The sequence below is a fragment of the Carassius auratus genome, chromosome 27, assembly GCF_003368295.1.
Source record: "Carassius auratus strain Wakin chromosome 27, ASM336829v1, whole genome shotgun sequence".
NCBI classification, from domain to species: Eukaryota; Metazoa; Chordata; class Actinopteri; order Cypriniformes; family Cyprinidae; genus Carassius; species Carassius auratus.
Genome location: NC_039269.1, coordinates 3,458,526 through 3,480,112, shown reverse-complemented (window position 1 = coordinate 3,480,112; position 21,587 = coordinate 3,458,526). Strand labels below are relative to the sequence as shown.

Sequence of the window (21,587 nt, the reverse complement as noted above, 5' to 3'; positions counted from 1 at the left end):
TAGTAGAGAGTTTTAATAAGACTCAAAATCAAATGACAATATGGGTCAGGATGCTTATCCACCATCCAAGTAATTTTTTGTATATACATACATAATATATTGATATAATTTTTTGAATGTAGTTTACTTTAAATGGTATAACGTGATAGGAACACCACAGTCATTAAGTTCAATTCCTGGGAAATTTGCATGCTGATAAAATAAATTCCTCCCAGCTGAAGGCATCTACCAACTGGAAACACATTCATGACGTGTTTGCCAGAGTCAGTCTGCTGAGTTCTCGACACGAGAGTGTGGGCCAACCGTCAGCCAACCTCCGAAAGAGCTGATTGTAAAATATGTTGTGGAAAACCATGATGTCACATTATGCAAAGCACTGTCGGAAAACGTTGACAGCGAGACTTTAAACTGGCATTGAGTCTTTGACGCTGAACTGCTGGTGGGTTCAGCTTAACACACAGGAGTGATGAAAGATTGGCAACTCGGGTACGTGGGAGTTGGTGCTTTTTCCCCCTACAAATATTTGTTTTGGACTTTGTTCCACTTCGCATAAGTGGGCTATTTCCTGGACAAGATAAAGCTTATTTTTATCTAATTCTATAGACAACCTACCACCAGTGTCGCCAGCATTTTTTAGACAAAAGCTTTATCTATGTCCAGGAAAAACCCCACATGATGTGCCTTTTTAAATAACAATACTTTATTATTAAGATATTGAAGATTGTTTTCTGTTGTTAAGATGTCATATGTCTATTCTTCTGTTTTTTTTTTTTTTTTTTAGGTATGATTTATCAAATAACGATTTTGTTTATCCCCTCAGATTCTCTTCTTCTAGAGCTCAAAATAACCAAACAGGAGTTTCATCCATTTTTGATGAGAATTTTCCTCCAAGCGGCTTCATGAAAGACTTGGATTCATCTCCAGAAAGAATGGACACATTGTCAGGGAAGAAGAGCAATGGAAGTGATGGAGAGAGCATGAGAGATGCCATAGAAGAAAGCATTTTTGATTTCTCGCCGTCTTCGATCACTCAAAGTAATCATATCAAGAAAACAGGCTTCAGAGCCAGACCTAAACTGGCTTCTGCTCAAGCCGTCCTTTCATCCAAGCTAGAAGATCCAACAGAAATGCAGACAAATGCATGTGAGGAACCAGAGGATAGGAAACCAGAACCTCTGAAACGTGTTTGCATGGATCCCCTACCAATAGCTGCTGGAGAAACAACCAAAGACGAAGATGTGGAAGAGCAGAAAGTGAAAGAGGGGGTGATGGCAGGTGAAAATCTTGTAGAAGAGGGTTCAAAAGTGGCATTGAATGCAGCAACTAGGAAAAGCCTGTGGAGAAGAAAGATCGAACCGAGGGAAAGGCTGGGAGCAAGTGTGGAGAGTATCGATGAGAGTAAAGAGGGAGATTTCAGCAACAAACGACTGCACAGGAAGAAGAGTTGGGGCTCAAGACAGAGAAACACACAAATGCTTGGGTCATTACAGGATGGAGAACAGTATATGGGGGGAAGTGTGGAGAAAGATGGTGAGGAAGAATTAGTTCCACACCCTGTTCTCTCTCGGGTTCTCTTTCACTCTTCAGCTTCATCCTCCTCTTCCTTCAACAACTCTTCAGCAGAGAGTGATGAGGTTTTCAGTGAAAATGAGGACACTGCCACCCGGAGGCAGAACATGAAGAAGGTGAGTGGAATTTTGGGAAGGCTTAGAAAGCACAAAGCATGTTATTTAGATCAGGGGTGTCAAACTCAATTCCTAGAGGGCCGCAGCTCTGCAGAGTTTAGCTCCATCCCTAATTAAAAATTAAACTTGATCCAGCTAATCAGGTCCTTTAGACTTATTTGAAAACTACATGGTATGTTTGTAGGAGCAGGGCTGCAGCCCTCTAGGAATTGAGTTTGACACCCCTGATCTAGATTCTGCAGAATCTCTCAGGTCCAGTAAACAGGTGTCAGGTTCAGTCTGACCTGTGGCCTAACAGAAGTGTTCTCTTTTTTTTCGGTGCACTGAAATGTAACAGACAATTTGCATTATTCTAAAAGTGTACCCATAACATTGCATATTTGAATAAGCTATTTGCATAGTACTGTAGACCGCGCCAAGCATAGAGTAGCATGTTGCTTTCTCATTTGCAATGTTCCCAAAACAAGTTCAACTTATCTTCAAATATCAAACTTGATAAACATGCAATATTGGACAAGTAGAGAGCAGCTTCTGTGCATCTGAACAGTTTCACAATGGGTAGGGTATAACTGTAACCATCAAGACTTAAAAAAAAGCATGCTATTTTTTAACAGTGTTGATAAATAAACTCCCCCCCAAAAAAATGTTTTTAAGGTACTGTTAGATAACTGCAACTAAATGACTCACATTTCTTTCCCAGTGCCGATCTTGGAGAACGTTCTTGACCATGATGCAGTGGTCTAAACGTCCACAAACCTCATGGATCCAGCTAGCGGGTCACCAAGGTACATAGCTGAGACTTTTGACCCCATTTTGACCCTGACCATACCTTCACTTTCTATCAAAATACATCATGTTATAGAAGTAAAATAGATTTGAACATTTCTTTTGTACCTACTGTCCATGAGCTATTTTGAAGACAGAAAATGAGTTTTGAATGCTCTGTCTAGGTAACGTGAGGCTGAGTGAGGGTGGCGAGGTGCTGAAGAGGTTTTGCGAGGTTGAGGCCGTCTGTCTGCAGGTCCTCATGTCTGACGCGCTCTGTCAGTTTGTGCCTCATTATTTCGGGCACATCAGTCAGGACGGGGAACAATACATCCGTCTAGAGGATCTTCTTAGCGGGCTCAAAAATCCTGTCATCATGGACTGCAAAATGGGTGTGCGGTAGGAAGGAACCCAATAGCTTACCTCTAATACTGATTCATTTTGACTCATTGTTCCCTTTAGCTACATGTTTAGTGAGAGAAAATACTTAAAAATTATGGAATTTGTTGATATGTTATATAAAGCAGTGCAAGACTTTGGTCAAAATAGTTTTGGAGGTCCCAAAGTATTGACTAAAACGATTACTTTTTAATTAGCATTTCAAGAATGATGGATTTTAACCATATTTTATGTACTCGACATGGATGAGTTACAACAGGTCAATAGTTAGCAGTGTGGACACTGTCTGGTTTAATGTATTACCTGAGAACACGACACCCTGTACAGCATACTGAGTTCTATTGTCCATTTACACAAATTTGAAATGAAAACTTGACTTTCAGTTCTAGTGTTTCTGTAAAAATTCATTTCAGTGCATTTCTAGTTCTAGTAGTACATTTTAATTTGCTACGCTACACTACATTGACCTTATATTTGAACAGTAATGCAGTACCATCTGAACCTGTGGCATTACTTGCAGGACATACCAAGAGGAGGAGATAAGTAAGGCCAGGAGCAATGCCATTGTGCGCTCTGATATGTATCAAAAGATGGTAAAAGTAGATCCGGCAGCTCCCACTGTAGAAGAACATGCACAAAGAGGTGTAACCAAGCTGCGTTACCTGCAGTGGAGGGATGACAGCAGTTCCACCTCGTCACTGGGCTTCCGCATAGAAGGCATTGTGGTATGAAACATGAGGCTAAAGGCCCAGTCACACCAAGAATGATAACTATAACAATAACTATATAAGCACATGCTGCAGCAGGATGGATTCTTATTGGCTGTCAATGCTTTTTTTTATTCACCGAGCTGGAAAAAAGTCATTGTGAAAGTGATTCCAACTATATTGTTCCTTCATACCATTATCATTATTTTTTATGTTGTAGATTCTGCTATTCTTTTCCCAATTTTTTTTTTAACTATATCAGTATAGTTATTGTCTTTGGTGTGAATGGGCCTTGAAGAATTCATTGGCCATTTTTATTTATTGTTTCCCACCATTTTAATTTTTTTTTTTTTTTTTCAGATGGGAAATGGTAAAGTATTACGAGACTTTTACAAGACACGCACAGAAGCTCAAGTGACAGAAACACTGTTAACCTTTACCAGGAGCCAGGTCCACATTCTAGTAAGTGCACATCATTTCATACTTACAGTTTACTAATAATGTTTTTCTCAAAAACTCAGATATTAATAATTATGTCAACATTCAAAAAACAACTTCACCTCTGAAACAACTTTCCTTTCTGGCCCCCTTTTTTTCATATGAATAAAACACCTGTTGATTAAATTAGTTCCTAATAGATCAAATTAAACCCACATCCTATGTGTGCATTGCTGTACTCTGAAAAATGTCACATTGTTGAAGTAAATCGGATTGTGAGAGATTCATGCAGTATATTTTAGTAAGCTCATACGACTTTTGTTATACACAAATGGTAATATGTCTGCTTGACAATTTAACTGGAATATATCAATATAAAAATAATTGCAGTTCATCCCAATTACATCTGTCCATATCCTCCATTTGTCACTTTATGTATTTCAGGAGGCCTACGAATCCAGGTTACAGGCACTGAACAAAGCACTCAAGGAGTCAAACTTTTTCAACAGACATGAGGTTAGTGCCTTGTCACCATTATCTGATGGTTTCATTTTTTTATATACTACATTATGTTCAGTTTGAATCCTGAACTGAATTGCCATTTTGAGCTGGGGAATTTCTGGCTAGAGGCTTTACATTTTGTTTTTACTACATAATAAATTATGCACATTTACCTCAAAACATAAAATTAAAAGCTGTACAGCTCTGTTTTCATCTCAGAACATATTTTACAGGACTGTTGTTTACACACTGCCTCTGAATAAACATCCTCTCAACTTCTCTCAGATCATAGGCAGCTCTTTACTTTTCGTCCATGACTGCAGCAGCAAAGCAAATATATGGATGATAGATTTTGGAAAGACCATCCCAACCCCAAAGGATGTCCAGCTGAGGCATGATGTTCCATGGGTGGAGGGAAACAGGGAAGATGGGTACCTCATCGGACTGACCTCACTTATCACTCTGTTGGGGGAAGCCATCAAGCAAGCAGGGGAGCAAAGCTGAGAGTGACCTCATATATACTCACTTATACAGATCATTTCATGTTGGATCTATCGATAGCAGGGATGTAACGATTAACCGCGAGCCAGTCGAAAATTGGTTGAGATGCCAGACAAATCTCGATACAATTGGAGTAGGAGTTTATATGAATGTATTTCTAAAGAGGAACTGACTACCGTATTTTTCAGACCATAAGTCGCACCTAAGTATAAAAATACGTCATGACGAGGAAAAAAAACATATATAAGTCGCATTGGACTATAAGTCGCATTTAAGTCGCATAAAAAAAAAGAAAAAACATTACGGTCTACTGCCGCCAGAGGGCATTCTATGCTGCCTGAGATGCATCTCAGGCAGCATAGAGCGCCCTCTCGCGGCTGTAGATGGTAATGTTTTCACTTGGTTCATTTCTCTTGGTTCATGTCAAATAAATAAAAAAATTATAAATAAGTCGCACATGACTAAAAGTAGCACAACCAGCCAAACTATGAAAAACGTGCGACTTAAAGTCCGGAAAATACGGTATATTTAGAAAAGTTTACGTGGTATTTTCTTTTCAACTTGTCTCTGAACAATGCATATTAAAGTAGCATTCGTAAGCCTTCATATCTTATTTGGGTAACTTTTTTGATTTGGGGTTTGTTTTAACATTTTTATTTAGTTTTGTTATATTTCGATTTCACAAAGAAACATGCGGTAATAGCCTGATAAAATGACACCTTTTCATTAACTGTATAATGTCTTCAATCTCATTTTGTAAAAAAAAAAAATCATAAGAAAATCGAATCGTAAAATCAAAATCATGAATCGAATCACATCGAATCGTGAGTTGAGTGAATCGTTACATCTCTAATCAATAGACTACACTGTTAATTATTTGACTGTAAATTTACAATAAATTGCAGGTTAATAATTGCATGACTTTCACAGTAAGTTACTGTAACATTTTTACAGTAAATTATTGTGAAATGACAGCTGTATACTGTGACTTCACAGTAATTTAGACATCGCATTACTGTGATTTAGCGGTAAGCTTCTGTAGAATTAATGTATTTAACTGTGAAATTACAGTTGGTGTCTATGTATTACTGTAATTTAACAGTAAGCAGCTGTAGAATTCATGTATTTAACTGTGAAATTAGTGTCTATTATTGTAATTTAGCAGCAAGCAGATGTAGAATTAATGTATTTAACTGTGAAATTAGTCTATCTATTACTGTAATTTAGCAGTAAGCAGCTGTAGAATTACTGTACATAACTGTGAATGTCTATCTATTACTGTGATTTAGCATAAATGATGGACCAAACAAAACTGATAAACAGTGACATAACTTTTATTTTTTAGAAGTAAAATACAATTTAATTACATGAATAAAACACTGGGCAACAGGGATTGACACTGGGTAACAGGAATGTGTGTCAAAAGAGAAAGAAGGAGACAGAGAAGAGAGAGTGAGGGAGAGAGATGTAAGAAAAGACAAAAAGGTGGTGTCGCAGGTGTCTCTCTCCTTCCCTCGCAGCTGGCACCTGCATAGTGTGGGTTCTATCCACTATATACAAAAGATAAGAAAGACAAAAAGTTTAAGTTACTCTGTGGTGGACTGACTCACTGTAAGTATGGTGCTCGCATTGTAACACTAATCCTAAAATGTCTACAATTTAAGTAATTTCAACTATTAAAAAAAATGTGAATAGTACTCTCAATTAATATTAAATCAACAAACCAGGACTCTAATCACTCCTGTTACATTTACCCAGTCCTAATATTTTTCACGTGAGTAACAGGACTGAAAGTAACATGATTGAGGTTAAAAGGTTAGTTCACCCAAAAATGAAAATTCTGTCAGTAATTACAGAGCACAAATTAAGATATTTTTGATGAAATCTGAGAGCTGGATCACTCCTCCATCGGCTTCTAAGGGTTTGAAACTTGCTGGCCCAGAAAAATGTATTAAAGACATCTTTAATATAGTCCAAGTGACTCCAGTAGCTCAATCTTAAGTTTATAAAGCGACGAGAATACTTTGTGCGTAAAAAAAACAACAACTTTATTCCACAATTCATTTCCTTCTCTGTGGGCGTTGAGTTTTTTCATGTAGTAAAACAGCGTAGCGCTTCTGTGTTATACGTCACACGTAGGCTGACTATTGGCCGACGCTGGTCATGTGTGTGATGCATGTGACGTATAACACAGAAGCGCTACGCTGTTATACTACATGAATTCACCCGAGGCCCAGAGAGAAGGAAATGAATAGTGGAATAAAGTCATTATTTTTGGGGGGGTTTTGCGCACAAAAAGTATTCTCGTTGCTTGGTAAACGTAAGATTGAGCCACTGTAGTCACTTGGACTATATTAATGATGTTTTTAATACATTTTCTGGGCCAGCAAGTTTCAATCCCTTAGAAGCCTATGGAGGAGTGAGACAGCTCTCAGATTTAATCAAAAATATTTTAATTTGTGTTCCGAAGATGAGAGAAGGTCTTACGGGGTTGGAACAACATGAGGGTGAGTAATTACTGACAGAATTTTCATTTTTGGGTGAACTAACCCTTTAAGCAAAAATTGCATGCTAAATTGCATAGTAATTCAACACAGTAGCAAGTAATGTAAATTTACACTTAAAACTATTGTAAAGTACTGTAAATTTCACGTTTTTTAGACGTCAAGGCATGTTAAAATCAAATAAACGTAAAAACAATTAATTTTACACATTTATTTTGCAGTCTGTCTAAACTCTACATTGAATCAGGAGACACTATAGAACACATTAAAGGGATAGTTCACCCCAAAAATCTTTGGAACACAAATTAAGATATTTTAAGAAATCCGAGAGCTTTCTGTATCCTCCATGGACAGCAATTATTTTACTTTCAAGGCCCGGAAAGATTGTTAAAATAGTCCATATGTATACAGTGGTTAAACCTTAATGTTATGAAGCGACGAGAATACATTTACTGCGCAGAAACAAAACAAAACAAAACAGAATACCGACTTTATTCAACATTTTTCCTTTCTGTGCCAGTATCCGATGCTGTTCACGTGATGTGTTCTCGATCATGCATGTGATTGCATTGGGCACAAAAAGTATTCTCGTTGCATCATAAACATTGAGGTTGAACCACTGTAGTCACATGGACTATTTTAACGATGGTTTTACTACCTTTCTCGGACTTGAAAATGGTTATAACATAGTAGTCTATAGGTGGGATCAGAAAGCTCTCATATTGCTTAAAATTTTCTTAGTTTGTGTAGAACAAAATTCTTGTGTTTGGAACATCGTGAGGGGATGTAATTAATGACAGATTTTTCAATTTTGGGTGAACTAACCCTTTAATAGCTTCAGTAAACTTCTTACTGCATAACTACATCTAGCTTAAAGGAACACGCCGACTTTTTGGGACTTTAGCTTATTCACCGTATCCCCCAGAGTTAGATAAGTCCATACATACCCTTCTCATCTCCTTGAGTGCCTCTGTTTGACGCACCCACCGCTAGCCTAGCTTAGCACAAAGACTGGAGGTAAACAGCTCCAGCTAGCATACTGCTCTCAATAAGTGACAAAATAACGCCAACATTTTCCTATTTACATGTTGTGATTTGTATAGTCACAGTGTGTACAAATAACAAGGTCATATGAGACACAACCATCTTCTAACTGTATACATACTGGGAACTATATTCTCAGAAGGCGAAGCACTGCTACTTCTTTGGAGTGATTTACTCCAATTCTGAGCAAACTCTCTGCTCCTCACCACAGGGCTTCTCAGGTGCTGTGAGAAAATCACTCCTTCTGAGAATATAGTTCCCAGTATGTATACGGTTAGAAGATGGTTAGAGTCACTGTGACTATACAAATCACAACATGTAAATAGGAAAATGTTGGCGTTATTTTGTCACTTATTGGGAGCAGTATGCTAGCTGGAGCCGTTTACCTCCAGTCTTTGTGCTAAGCTAGGCTAGCGGTGGGTGCCTCAGACAGACTTACGGCAAGCACGGAGATGAGAAGGGTATGTATAGACTTATCTAACTCTGGGGGATACGGGGAATAAGATAAAGTCACAAAAAGTCAGCATGTTCCTTTAACACAGATACTGTGTTTCATTAGTCCGTTCTTAAATTGGAACACAGCTTACATTAGATTGACATCCATTCGAAGTCAATGAGCTTCCTGATAAGAGTGCAGACTTGCTGGTTCATGTGACCTCTCTGCCTCTTAGATTTTGTGCCTGTCTCTGGGTTGATGCCCAAGAAGCACCTACGAACAAAAAGACAGAAGAAACCTGTTAGTTTAATTCGTGTGATGAAAAAAGTGTCAGTTCCCAGTCACCACCTTCAGTGGGTCACTGCTTTTGCAGTACAGAGTCAAACTAAAGTTAGCTCAGTTTAAACAAAGGTGTAATTCAGGTGTAAGTACTGTAATTCAGAAAAAAAATGCATGGAACTGAACTGAAAAACATTTCCATCACAAACACAGTCAAGAATAGACCTTCACCAAAGTAGAGGTGTGTGATTTACCTAGGCAAAGCATTCGCACACAACAATTTACATAATTTACATGTTCCGTTTGCAGAGGATGGAGTAAGAGCCTGTTGCCTGTCCATCTCCCTATGGCTGTTTCTACTTGTACTCTTCCTCCTAGAATTATTACCCGTTCACAGATGATGTGATAAACATTTCATTTCTTATATCTTTTTCACAATAAAGCACCCAGTTTTTTAGTTGTTTCTGACTTTAAGCTTTGTCTCTGGTCTAATCTGGTCTGGTCTCCAGCACAGACACACAAATTAAGGCCCCATCCACACTACTGCGTTTTCGTTTAGAAACGGAGTATTAAAACTAATATCTCCGTCCACACCAGCGTTTTAGCTGCGTATAATGCGGTGTTCACACCAAACGCGAATAGAGCGTCTCGCGCGTTTACGCGCGTCTGGAGGTCTCGCGGCGCGAATGGGGCGTTAAGTGCGGCGCGGAAGACGCGAATTGACGAGCGAATAGAGCGCTTCAAGCGAAACGCGCGTTAAGCGCGAATGGTGCTTTTTGTGCATTTAGCGTTTGACGCGAATTCGCGTCTGCCGCCCGAGTTGAAAAATTTGAACTTTGGCGTCAATTCGCGCCGCGTTAATCAATCAGGAGCCTGCTAGGAGTCACTCATTCAACAGTATGTTCCTGCAGCCTCCGGCTGTGCAGGAATACCCTTCTCCACTCATTCAACAAGGAGGAACGACAGATGTTGTCAGTGAGCAGTCAACCGGAGCTATATGACAAAAGTTCATATTTCTATAGAGACAGGAATAAAAATGACCTATATATATGTATATATATATATATATATATATATATATATATATATATATATATATATATATATATATAACATATTAATAGATAAATTGAATATAGGCCAAAGATAAGAAACGTTTCATTTTACCACAAACGAATTATATTTGATCTTGAACCACTAAAGACACATCATAGCCAGCGGCAAATGTCAGAAGATCTAGCCGAGGTAAGGCTACTCTCGGCGGATACATGATGACGGAGCTCCCGCTGATCGCATGGAGCTCATCTCCGAGATCGGCGAAACACATTTTTTAAATAGACTCTGTCATTATAAATAAACCGCATATTTGAGTTTAAAACAACTACATTCTCGCCTGAAATACTTTTAAAACTACATTTCATGACACAATAACAGTAATATTTTGAAAATTATCCGAATAAAAATGGCGGTTGAAAATGCTGCGTGAACTCAGCTGGATGAAGCCCCCCATTCATTTTTCTGTTGACGAGAAAGACAACGGTTGCTCCGTTTCACACACACAGCAGGGAAGAAAAGCATAAAGTTACTAATTTGAGATGAATTTAATCCACCTTTGCCCAAATCCACAAACACCATAATTTATCTAGTTAATAATAACTGTCATAATACCCACATTAAGGCCACATCTTACCTTATAACTTTATTTATCGTCGGTCAATGTAGAAAATGCTGTGGTAAAAGAGAGAACGCTGTTAGAGTAACTAAGATAAGCTTTAAGTAAAGCTAAAGTTAAATGTTTCGACGGTGTATCTAATCAGACATCTCACAGTTAACTTAATACGGTATAATTAACACTACAACCAACGTCTTTTCATTCAAATTTGCGCGCTTAATCGTCGATGCCAGTCTGCTCCAGCTAACTTACAAAAACATGACAACAGAACCTACAACTAACCCTAATTTGGTTCATACTTTTAAATTACATGCACTATCATATAAAAAACATCAAATTGATAAGGTTTGACATTTAAACACTTACCGCTGTCTGAATCCACCGAATGAGACCACGAAGATCAGAGAGCTCTGATGACGCTCTGATGACGCTGCCGCAGTTGCCACTCAAAAAAGACGGCATTCACAGTAGTTTCTTGTAAAAGCCCCGCACCTGCATTATTTTCACAGTAAAAGTCTAAATATGGTATTATATTGTGAATTATCACAGTTAAAGCCTGTGAAGTGGTAATAATGTAATTAACTGTGAAATATTACAGTTATATATTGTGAAATCCTGGAAAATTTTTACAGTGTACCGTACTGTCTTTTGGGCATTATATATCTTTACAGGTTTATAAAGCTTTACAGTTAACAGTATTAATAAAGCACTTGCATTGCTAAGGTTTTTGCATATTCTTGTGGAATTTGTTACTGTTTTTTACAAGTTAAAGTTTGTCTATTAAATGTTTAATATGCTGAAAGTATTTCTTTATTTGTGTATTCTTTCTGTTAGATTTTTGGCTAATGGTCAAATGTTTGCAGAGTAAATTCACAAATTTAAAGGGACAGATCACCCAAAAATTTTCATGATTGATTCACCTTCAAGTTGTTCTGACCAAACCTGTATGAGTATCTTTCTTCTGCTGAAAACAAAAGTGCATTTTGAAGAATATATATATTTATATGCACACCGGAGCACACATGTATATATATAATTTTTTTTTTTTTTCATTGGCGTCAACTGTTTGGATACCAATATTCTTCAAAATATCTTTCACTTTAATACATATCACTGTTGCTCATATTTTGCTACAGACATAATTTTTTATTTTTTTTACTCATATTGTGCAGATTGTTGGGCAGAGATGAGTTAATAATTTTCCGAGCATCTGGACTTGAGAACACTACATAGATAGTTGTTGTTGTTTTTTTGTTGTTGTTTTTACACAGATCCATAGAGCAGCATCCATAGAGCATCATTGACACTTGAAAGCATTCTCTTTTGACTTTGTTAAGTCAGCAACCACTTACAACCCCCTAGCAACGTGCTAAAAACAAACCACTACCAAACATAGCAAAGCCCTAGCAATTGGCAACAACACAAACAAATCATATTTTCGTTAGAATATAAAAAATCTAATTCTAAAATAGACCACTTTTTAAATTGTCAATGTTTAATAACCCACCTGAATAAATGATGCATGTTATGTATTTTAAAATGTCTAATTTATAGAATGGTTAAAAGATTCAGCTACCTTGCTTGCTTGTGTATCCATTGTGGACTGTGTGTTTTTGGATCCATTGTGGACTGAGAGTTTGACTCCTAACCATAGGGTTGTGGGTTCGAATCTCGGGATGGCAATACCACGACTTAGGTGCCCTTGAACAAGGAATCGAACCCCCAACTGCTCCCCAGGTGCTGCAGCATAAATGGCTGCCCACTGCTCCTGGTGTGTGTTCACAGTGTGTGTGTGTGTGTGTGTGTTCACTGCTCTGTGTGTGTGCACTTTGGATGGGTTACATGCAGAGCACAAATTCTGAATACTTGGCTGAATGTCACTTTCACTCACTTTATTTAGGTCCAGTTATGAACACATTTTCATCATATAGCGAGGTTTTATATTACTAACAAACCTTTAGCTCATTAATGTTAGGAACTCTGTGCAAAAGGTGAAGCATTATGATGACGGTGAGAGATGTGTCTAATGTCACCCTGTTAGTGTTTAATGCAAATACTGATGATTCATGATTAATCTGGATAAAATTAAATATAAAATGTTTTGAACGATTGAACTTTTAGAGCACATTTTAAAATTAAAGAACATGTAGGAATGTATTTCTTACACCACTTTTACATACATTTTATGCAATATTTTAATGTTGTAATTATTATCATTTACTTTAAATTTTTATAATTAAATTTTACTTTAATGCATTTTGCAAACATTTTTATCCAAAGCAACTTGCAAAGAGGAACAAAAGCAATTGGTTATGGAGCCAGCATTTGTAATATACGATTTAGTGTACAAATGTAATATACAACTATATTAGGAAGCATTCTATAGAAAATGAGAAATGTAGAAAAAGAAAGTTTTTAATTAGTCTGGGGGAAATTATTTTTGTCAAAGTCAAAGTCAAAAATATTCTACCATAACGAAAAACAACTATTGTATACAAACTGCTATAATATTCATTTGTTTTTGAATACTCAGTGTTAAATTAGAAGTAGGAATTAATTTAGTAGGAATTTTGGCGCCTAGAAACCTGAATGTCAGTGCATTATGGGAATTTAAGTTTTTCATTAACTTAATGGATTTAAAGCATAATTCTTGACGATACTACCCTAAGTCATTTATCATGTTCTGTTATTCATTACTATTTCCTTTAGATAATTATATTATTTTTAAAGAAATGAAAACCCAGTAGTTGTGTAGCTATTATGGCGGATGCCGCTTGTGCACACAGTCCATGAACAGCAACAATCTGTGATGCTTGAATCTTTCCCTCCCCTTTCCTTCGATCCGAGTGGCTCTGCTGTAGTGTAAACTAGGTGTGCAGCACTGAAAGCTCTTTCACAGTTAAAACTACACCTTGCCGCTATCAAATCTGAACTTAATATACTGTATTATTGACACACTGTTTTCCTAAATAATGTTGTTTAGTTGCTTTGACGCAATGTATTTTGTTTAAAGCGCTATATAAATAAAGGTGACTTGACTTGACTTGACTTATATACCCTAAAATATAAGTAATGGGACAATTTAAGTTTAAGACAAATAATATTTGTCCATATATGTGCACTTAAAACAAAAATTAAACATAAAAACAAAATATATGATAATCATCTTCAACAGTAATTTTAGATTATTTTTAATTTAGTTTTTATGTGTACTTTGTTATACAGTAAGATAATTTCACCAAACACTATGAACTAGTTTATACAGATATATGGCTAGAATATCATTCCATTCCTCCTATTAAACATGATTTGTGACTCGTGATTTGTCTGGTGTTGTTTGATTGTCTTTTTCATATGTTTTGTTTCATGTCTCTATGCATTAATTCAAGATTAATTAAAGTGAATATTGTTTTCAATAACAAGCACTTAAAAATATCCTAAAGATAAACAAAAATTTAGTATTCCTTTTGCAAACAAATGACAAATTTCATTTAAATATTAACATGAAGACTATTGATTATAACTTCACATATTTGTTGTATTGATAATTTCTTTATTAAATCAAAATTAAATAGATTTTTATGTTATGCGCCCTCGATCCGCATGTTTCTTCCGAGCCCGCACTGGGGCAAGCTCCGCAGCAGGGTTTAGGGTGCCATTTGGGACAGGGCCTAAGTAAGAAATCTTTCATGTAATTCCCAGTCCATGCTATGCTTTTCCTGCAGTATTGCATATGGACGTTCAAGTCGGATAGAAGAGGGACAGGTGGACAAGATTGGAGGGAGAAATGCAAACGGATCCGTGGCAGAAGATGCAGAGAGAGGAGGGAAAATTGTATTTAAAATTACAGTAAGAGTTAAACTATTCCTGTTAAAACTATTCCTAAAGGAATATTTCACCCAGAAATGACAGTTTGTTAGAAAATCTACTTGTCCTCAAGCCACTGAAGATGCAGATTAGTTTGTTTCTTTATCAGAACAGATACTGAGAAATCTAGCAATGCATCACTCAAACACCAATGGATCTTCTGCAGTGAATGGGTGCTAAAAATGGACTACTATATAATTCAGTGGCTACTGTCAATTTTTTGTTCAAAATATCTTCTTTTTTGTTCAACAGAAGAAAGATACTCATACAGGTTTGAAACTATTTGTATTTTTTGGTAAATGATCCCTTTAAGCTCCAAAGTCGATTGATTAATCCACAAGAAGATATTAAATGAGAAAAAGCTAGTAATTAATCTAAACTATGTCTTGATAACTGTTTTTTTTTTTATTATTTTTATTTTTTTATTTTTTTTTGCAGTGGTTCCCAACCCTCTTTTTCCAGGGGACCCCTATTTTATTTTATTTTATTTTATTTTATTTTAGCATAATTTTTTTAATGACCTCTATTAAATAATAATCAAATAAAGTTAAGTTTTAATGAATGCAACCACAGCAGAAACATTAAAATACTGACATTAACAATTTATTTTATTTTAAATGAACAGAAAACGTGTGCTGGGTGATTACAACATGTATTACATTTGAAAACAGTTTTTACCAAAAAAAAAAAAAAAGTTGCCCTTTTTCACATTTTCACATTCTAAAGGTTGAAGCTTGGAATAGTTGTGTAAAATAACTTTCCCTGTAACTTGTAAGAATAATGCCCATGTTGTTGTGATTTACTGATGTACAATTCATCACAGGTGTTTCATCAAAACATATTAGCCACAGTTTACAATCATTACTCAGGTATAATGATGTCATTCCTATGCATATTTCATTATTTAAACAGGAGCTCAAAAGCCATCCTGATTGTATGTATAATATTTACATTCCAGTAGTCATTTTGCATTGGTTTGAATAGTATGGAAGACAGTCTGAATGAAAATGTAAAAATCCAAATAATGTCTGACAGCAGGTGCCACTTATGGCTTCCACCCCCCACTTTGAGAAGCACTGGTTTATTGCATCTGAAATATTTACTATTATTTCACAGATCCCATATGGTTAAAAGTATGATAAGAAATAGCTTCAAAAATCACAGAATCTCTGCCCCATTACATTTCCTCCATTACACATAACCTGTCATTGAATTGTTAAATCACTGAATCAACGGTACAATATCTTCAAATGAAGTGTTGCATCTATGTTTGGCTGTGTGCCTCTGTGTTTTTGTCTAGTACTCCACAGAGGGACATAAAGTTTATTTCTATCTGGAGGATGCTGATGCTGCCAATGCTCTGTGCAAACTCACACGCAGAGTCACAGACAGTGAAGGGAACAGAGTATGGTGCCGTTTCATCTGTTGTAAAAAATCTCATTCTCATTACTGTTTTCTGTCATGTAAAGTTTTGTTCCAACCCTGTTCCAACGCACAAACCATGTCGTTTTCGAATAAGCCTGAAGGAGTTGATAATTAGGTGTGTTTAATTAGGGATGAATCGAAACTCTACAAGGCATTTTGACATCCCTGGTTTAAAGGTTTGACTTACAGCTGCTTCTCGTTGCAGTAACACTTGTGGTCTACAGGTGGCAGCTGTTGAATTGAACTGCATCTTTATTTTATTGTGAACCATTGCTTGTCCAAACACTTTGATGGTTCCCAGAGATCTCTCGACCTGAACAGCATCTGCACTGATCCAGGTCAAACTATAATGTCTGAATAACCAAATCAAAACCCTGACAGAGTACCATAGATTTCCCAAATCAAGATTACCACAGTTACCCATTTGTCAGAATTTTTGTTGAGTTATTTTTATTTTATATAAAGGAGGATATCCTGTGGATAAGACTTAAGAGTTTATTCAGAAATGTAAGTCATAGTGAAATGATAGATTGTGTGAAAAGGCTTATTTATAAACTTATTTGTTTATGTAAATTTATTTGACTTTAAATTGAGTATTTGATCATACCTTTTCACTCCTTTGCAGACTATAAGTGAATTGACACACTTTTGAAGGAATTTGACTGCTTTTATATTTTGATAAGTACATCAAAACTTATGCATGCATATATAATTTGAAAAATCTCCATTCTTATTTTGTGGAACAACCTGTACGTGATGGAATGTTTTTATTGATATTTTTGAACTTTGCATCATCAATTTGGAAATATTAGGCCTTTCTTTAAGTTACAGGACTACATTATCTGTGCATTCAGGCATTCAACTGAATAATGTTTATGACAGTAGCTTTAAGTTCCATGATGGTTTACGATGGTCATTTAAGAAGTGTGTTAAAGGAAGGGTATTCAATGCTTCATGACCTGTTTCCTCCGTCTGGCAGCACTGAAGAATAAATATAGTAACTTCATCTAATCCAGCAATGTTCAGCCACAATGTCTGGACAAAAATAGCAAATCAAAACATCCTGCTAGTAGAAACATTAAACTATACAGTTTTATTTCTAGGGTAAACAGCTGTGGGTAGGCCACACTCAGACACTGATTCCAGGAAACACTTTTGTTATTAATCTTATTAAAACATTCATGAAAGAATATAGTTGTTGATAGTGTCACATATGGTTCTATAATCAAAAATTAAGATTAAAGCAAAGGTTAACTGTTAACACAGATAAACTTGCTTTCAGTCAGAAGATAGATTCAGTGTCCTATATTTCTGAAGTCTTCTGAAACCATACAATAACTTAGTATAAGGCAGGGACTTTTTATAGACAAATTGTTTGATTGTTTTTATTTTAATGTAACAATGTAAACTTAACATAATTTACTTCTTCTTTGTTAAAAAAAACCTGAGTTTGAAGTAACAGGTGTCTCTGTATCTTTCTTTGATCCGTCTTCATTGTTGTGTTGGAATCTGAGTGAATGACATTGCAAAACTTGTGAACACAGCCCCAAACCTAATCCTGTCTCATAATGAGGTGAGAGACACTCAAGTCACTGCTGTTATCGACTGTTATAGTTATCGTCGCACAGTATTAGCCCATTTAATTCTTCAGTTTCTATTTACTCAACTGGAAGCTCCACAGAATTTAGTTTCAGTATCTGTTGTGTTGCCATATTGTCTTCTCATTCTCTGTCTGCAGCTGAACCCTCTGTGTGATGACTTCAAAGATCAAACCACAGACATCAGGTCAGTGACACTGCAAGGTTAAAGGTCGAGGTTGGTATAATTAATTAGAAGATTTTTTTATAATGACTATTTTTACAATTAATATAGGCCTATATATTTTTTTTCTTTTATATATATATATATATATATATATATATATATATATATATATATATATATATATAATATGTGGTTACTTTTTTTTTTGCTTATGCTAAGCTCTAAAATATTGTATTACTGTAGGAATTGATAGTAAAAACATTTTTTAAATCCTTATAATTGGGGATTTTGAATATTGTGGTGGATAATGGAGGGCCTTGAAGTCAGAAAGGTTAAGAACCACTGGCCTAAAAGAAGATGGACTATTTTCAATTTATAAGTAGAATCCATGATGTTCCACCCTGACACAGTTACAGTTATTTCCGTAGACTCTTATAGTCCATCTTTTCTGATGTATAGCCTTATAGTTCCGTTCTGTACCACACAGTCTTATAGTACTTAATATACATGGGATATCATCAGAAATAATCATCAAAACCTGGCATTGCAGATGTTAACACATGAACACATTCATAATTCATTGCTTGTGGTTTCTTTCATCCGCTTCAGAGTATCCATCATTATTTAGTTACCGTGATTCAGAGCAAATTATGAGTTCTCCGAATAAATTGTGGTGTTTCTGTCTTTTATGTTGTAAGTGTATTCACATGTGCAAGTGTGTGATGGAATGACATGTCAAGAATTTATTTTCATTTTGGTTGGATTTTCTTTCTTCCTTCTCTCCGAATCACAGTGGCAGCTGCATCCTGTGTTGATTCTGGGGCTTTCCAGACCCTTCATATTCTTTCTTTCCTCCATAAAGCAGCATTGGCTATGCATGAAGTCGATCCCTTCCTTCATAACAGGGAACTGAATAGATAATAATAATATATATATATATATAGGTTGTTTTTCAAGACAGTTTAAGATTAAATCAAAACATCACTTTTCAAGACATCTGCAGGAAATAGTATAGCAGCATTTCAAGGCAAATCAGTCGACATTTATTTGCTGTAGAATGTAGTAAATGTAAATGTAGTAAATGTAGTAATTCCCTGTGGTCCTGCTCCAATCATAATGCTGTTTTTGGCCAGCATGGAGGGCTGGATAGCCAATGACAGGTAAGATCCCACTCACAGTCTGCAGAAAGCCTACTACAAAGAGCCTGCAATGAAGAAGGAAGTTGATGGAAGGAAGATGAATGTTACAAAACTCCATGTTATTGTATTAAAATGGCTTGGGAACAAATTTTCATACTAGAGATTGTGAGTTTTGAAATGCTCCTGAAAACAGCAATCAATGTATTATTAGTTAATCCTAATACAAAAGGTGACTCTGTTTTGGAGCTGCTGAGATCGGTTTCATTGTAGTAGTGTTTCTCTCATAACAAACTTTATTTTAATGGCTATTTTAAAATGGGTTTCTGCTGAGGGCCAGATTATCAAACTGAACATCTGAGGTGGGACAAGGGGATGGGAGGCCTATAAAATGAGAAATTAAACTGAATTGCATATTCAGCAGTAAAATGAACTGATATTAAACAACAGTAAACTCTATAAAAGCTATGACCTCATTTTATAGGGTTAAAAGTATTCTGACCGTGTGGCTAAAGGTAAAAGCATTCATGGCTCCTTCTCATTAACACAGTTAAATATAACAATGATTAAGGTTAAGGTTTCTATAAAACTGCTTGTAAATATGTATATATAACTACCTAATATACAAGTATATATATATATATACAACGGTTCTGTATATACCTCAGTTTTAATGTCACAGTTCGGTACAATTTCGGTACAGCACTGAAAAAATTATTATTTTATTTTTTTCATTAAACAGTGGTTAACTGAACAAATTGCTCTTACTTTCAATAAAGGCAGTTATTTTTAAATGGATGTTTTTTATATGAAACTTCTCACAGACCGATGGAGTGCAACACCCGCTGAGTGGCATCAAACGGCTTGAAAGATCAAAGACCATTTTTAAAATAACTCCAACTGAATTTGTCTGAAAGAAGAAAGTCATAAGCGCTGTGTGTTCAAGTGTTTGTTTTCCTCTCATCAGCTGATGACCATTTGAGAGACCATGTCAAGGCTTTCTCCAGAGTTCATCACTGTTCAAGCTCAGAATTCTGGGTAGAAAAATCCAGCAGCAAATCTCAAGTATGACTAAATAAAACACTTTGGGCTGTTTCTGCTTTTCTGTTGCTTTTGCTGTAATTGTATTACTTAATATTTTAATACTTTCCCCATGGATACAGAATTTCCCAGAGTTCTTGTATGTGCATGTCTCTCCTTTCAGCAGACAAATAAAACAGTCAACCTTTGTCACTTGGTTCAAAATAACCTCTAAAGTTGACTGCTGCATGTTTATCAGTATTTGTTGCATCCTGCAGTCTGTGAGTCGTGAATGACGAGCTTTTTGTGAGGAACACCACCAGCAAGGAGATACGTTGTGCATTTGCAGCACAAAGAGCATTTGCAGCACAAAAATGCATATGTATGTAGGCTACATAGTTTTATTTAACTTTACATTGTTTAGCAGGCATTTAATTATGATGTTCTAAACTGAAATGAAACATAAACTTGTTTTATAGTATTTTATTTGAGGGTTGTTGTTTTTTTGTTTTTGTTTTTCTTAAAAGGGTTTTACCTCAGGTTTATGTTTGAATAAATAACTTTTTTTATTATGGTTTTTAAAGTATTTGTTGAGCTTTGTTGATGTTGTTAAATGTGATGTTGTCACAGCAATAAAGTTTGTTTATTCAGGCTTTTCTCAGAAAGGTAAACTTGTGGACACATGATTAAAATAGTTTCTTTATAAGACTATTAATAATACAGAATGAGTGTATTTTTAATACACTGAATTTATTATATACCACACCAGTGATGGTATTACATGGTAGTTCTATTGTATCGAAACGATAGGCTACTTAATTAACTCTTTACAATAGAACACAATAAAAATAATAAAAATCTAAGATTGGGTACAGCAAGTTCGAGTCATATGTGACCCTGGACCACAAAACCAGTCTTAAGTCGCTGGGGTATATTTTTAGTAATAGCCAAAAATACATTGTATGGGTCAAAATTATAGAGTTTTCTTCTATGCTTAAAATCATTAGGATATTAAGTAAAGATCATATTCCATGAAGATATGTGTTAAATTTCCTACCGTTTATATATCAAAAATGTATTAGCATTAGTAATATGCATTGCTAAGAACTTCGTCTGGACAATCTCAAAGGCGATTATCTCAAAATGTAGATTTTTATTTTTTTACACCCTCATTCTCAAATAGTTTCTTGACCAAATATTGCCCTATCCTTACAAAACATACATCAATGAAAATAAAATTGAAAATAAAATGCTTTTATTCAGCTTTTAGATGATGTATAAATGTCAATTTAAAAAGAAAATGACCCTTATGAATGGTTTTGTGGTCCAGTGTCGCATATGTCTAAATCTGGTTGAAGAATTCAAGTTGACCGTCCTAACATGGCGATTTGACGCTTCCAGTTTCCGGCATCTTCAGCTACGGTGACGTCATGACGCACACTCG

The 21,587-nt window shown here is 35.8% G+C and overlaps 1 protein-coding gene and 1 long non-coding RNA gene across 3 annotated transcripts; one reads left to right on the top strand and one right to left on the bottom strand.

Moving 5' to 3' along the window:
• Nucleotides 1-179: 179 nt before the first annotated feature.
• On the top strand, nucleotides 180-6,271 carry LOC113045119 (inositol-trisphosphate 3-kinase B). The gene is made up of 8 exons (XM_026205296.1): nucleotides 180-486; nucleotides 821-1,685; nucleotides 2,386-2,470; nucleotides 2,636-2,849; nucleotides 3,370-3,574; nucleotides 3,917-4,018; nucleotides 4,439-4,510; nucleotides 4,781-6,271. The coding sequence occupies exons 1-8, from the start codon at nucleotides 467-469 to the stop codon at nucleotides 4,997-4,999; spliced, it is 1,782 nt and encodes a 593-aa protein (XP_026061081.1). The 5' UTR covers nucleotides 180-466; the 3' UTR covers nucleotides 5,000-6,271.
• A 43-nt stretch (nucleotides 6,272-6,314) lies between these two features.
• Nucleotides 6,315-11,342, bottom strand: LOC113045118 (uncharacterized). 2 transcript variants are annotated; one of them, XR_003275958.1, is made up of 4 exons: nucleotides 11,298-11,342; nucleotides 10,950-10,987; nucleotides 9,132-9,253; nucleotides 6,315-6,546 (listed from the first exon to the last, which is right to left on the bottom strand). It is a non-coding gene; the product is annotated as an uncharacterized LOC113045118 (long non-coding RNA). The 2 variants fall into 2 exon arrangements; XR_003275957.1 differs by lacking the exon at nucleotides 11,298-11,342 and having other exon boundaries at nucleotides 10,950-11,254.
• Nucleotides 11,343-21,587: the final 10,245 nt, after the last annotated feature.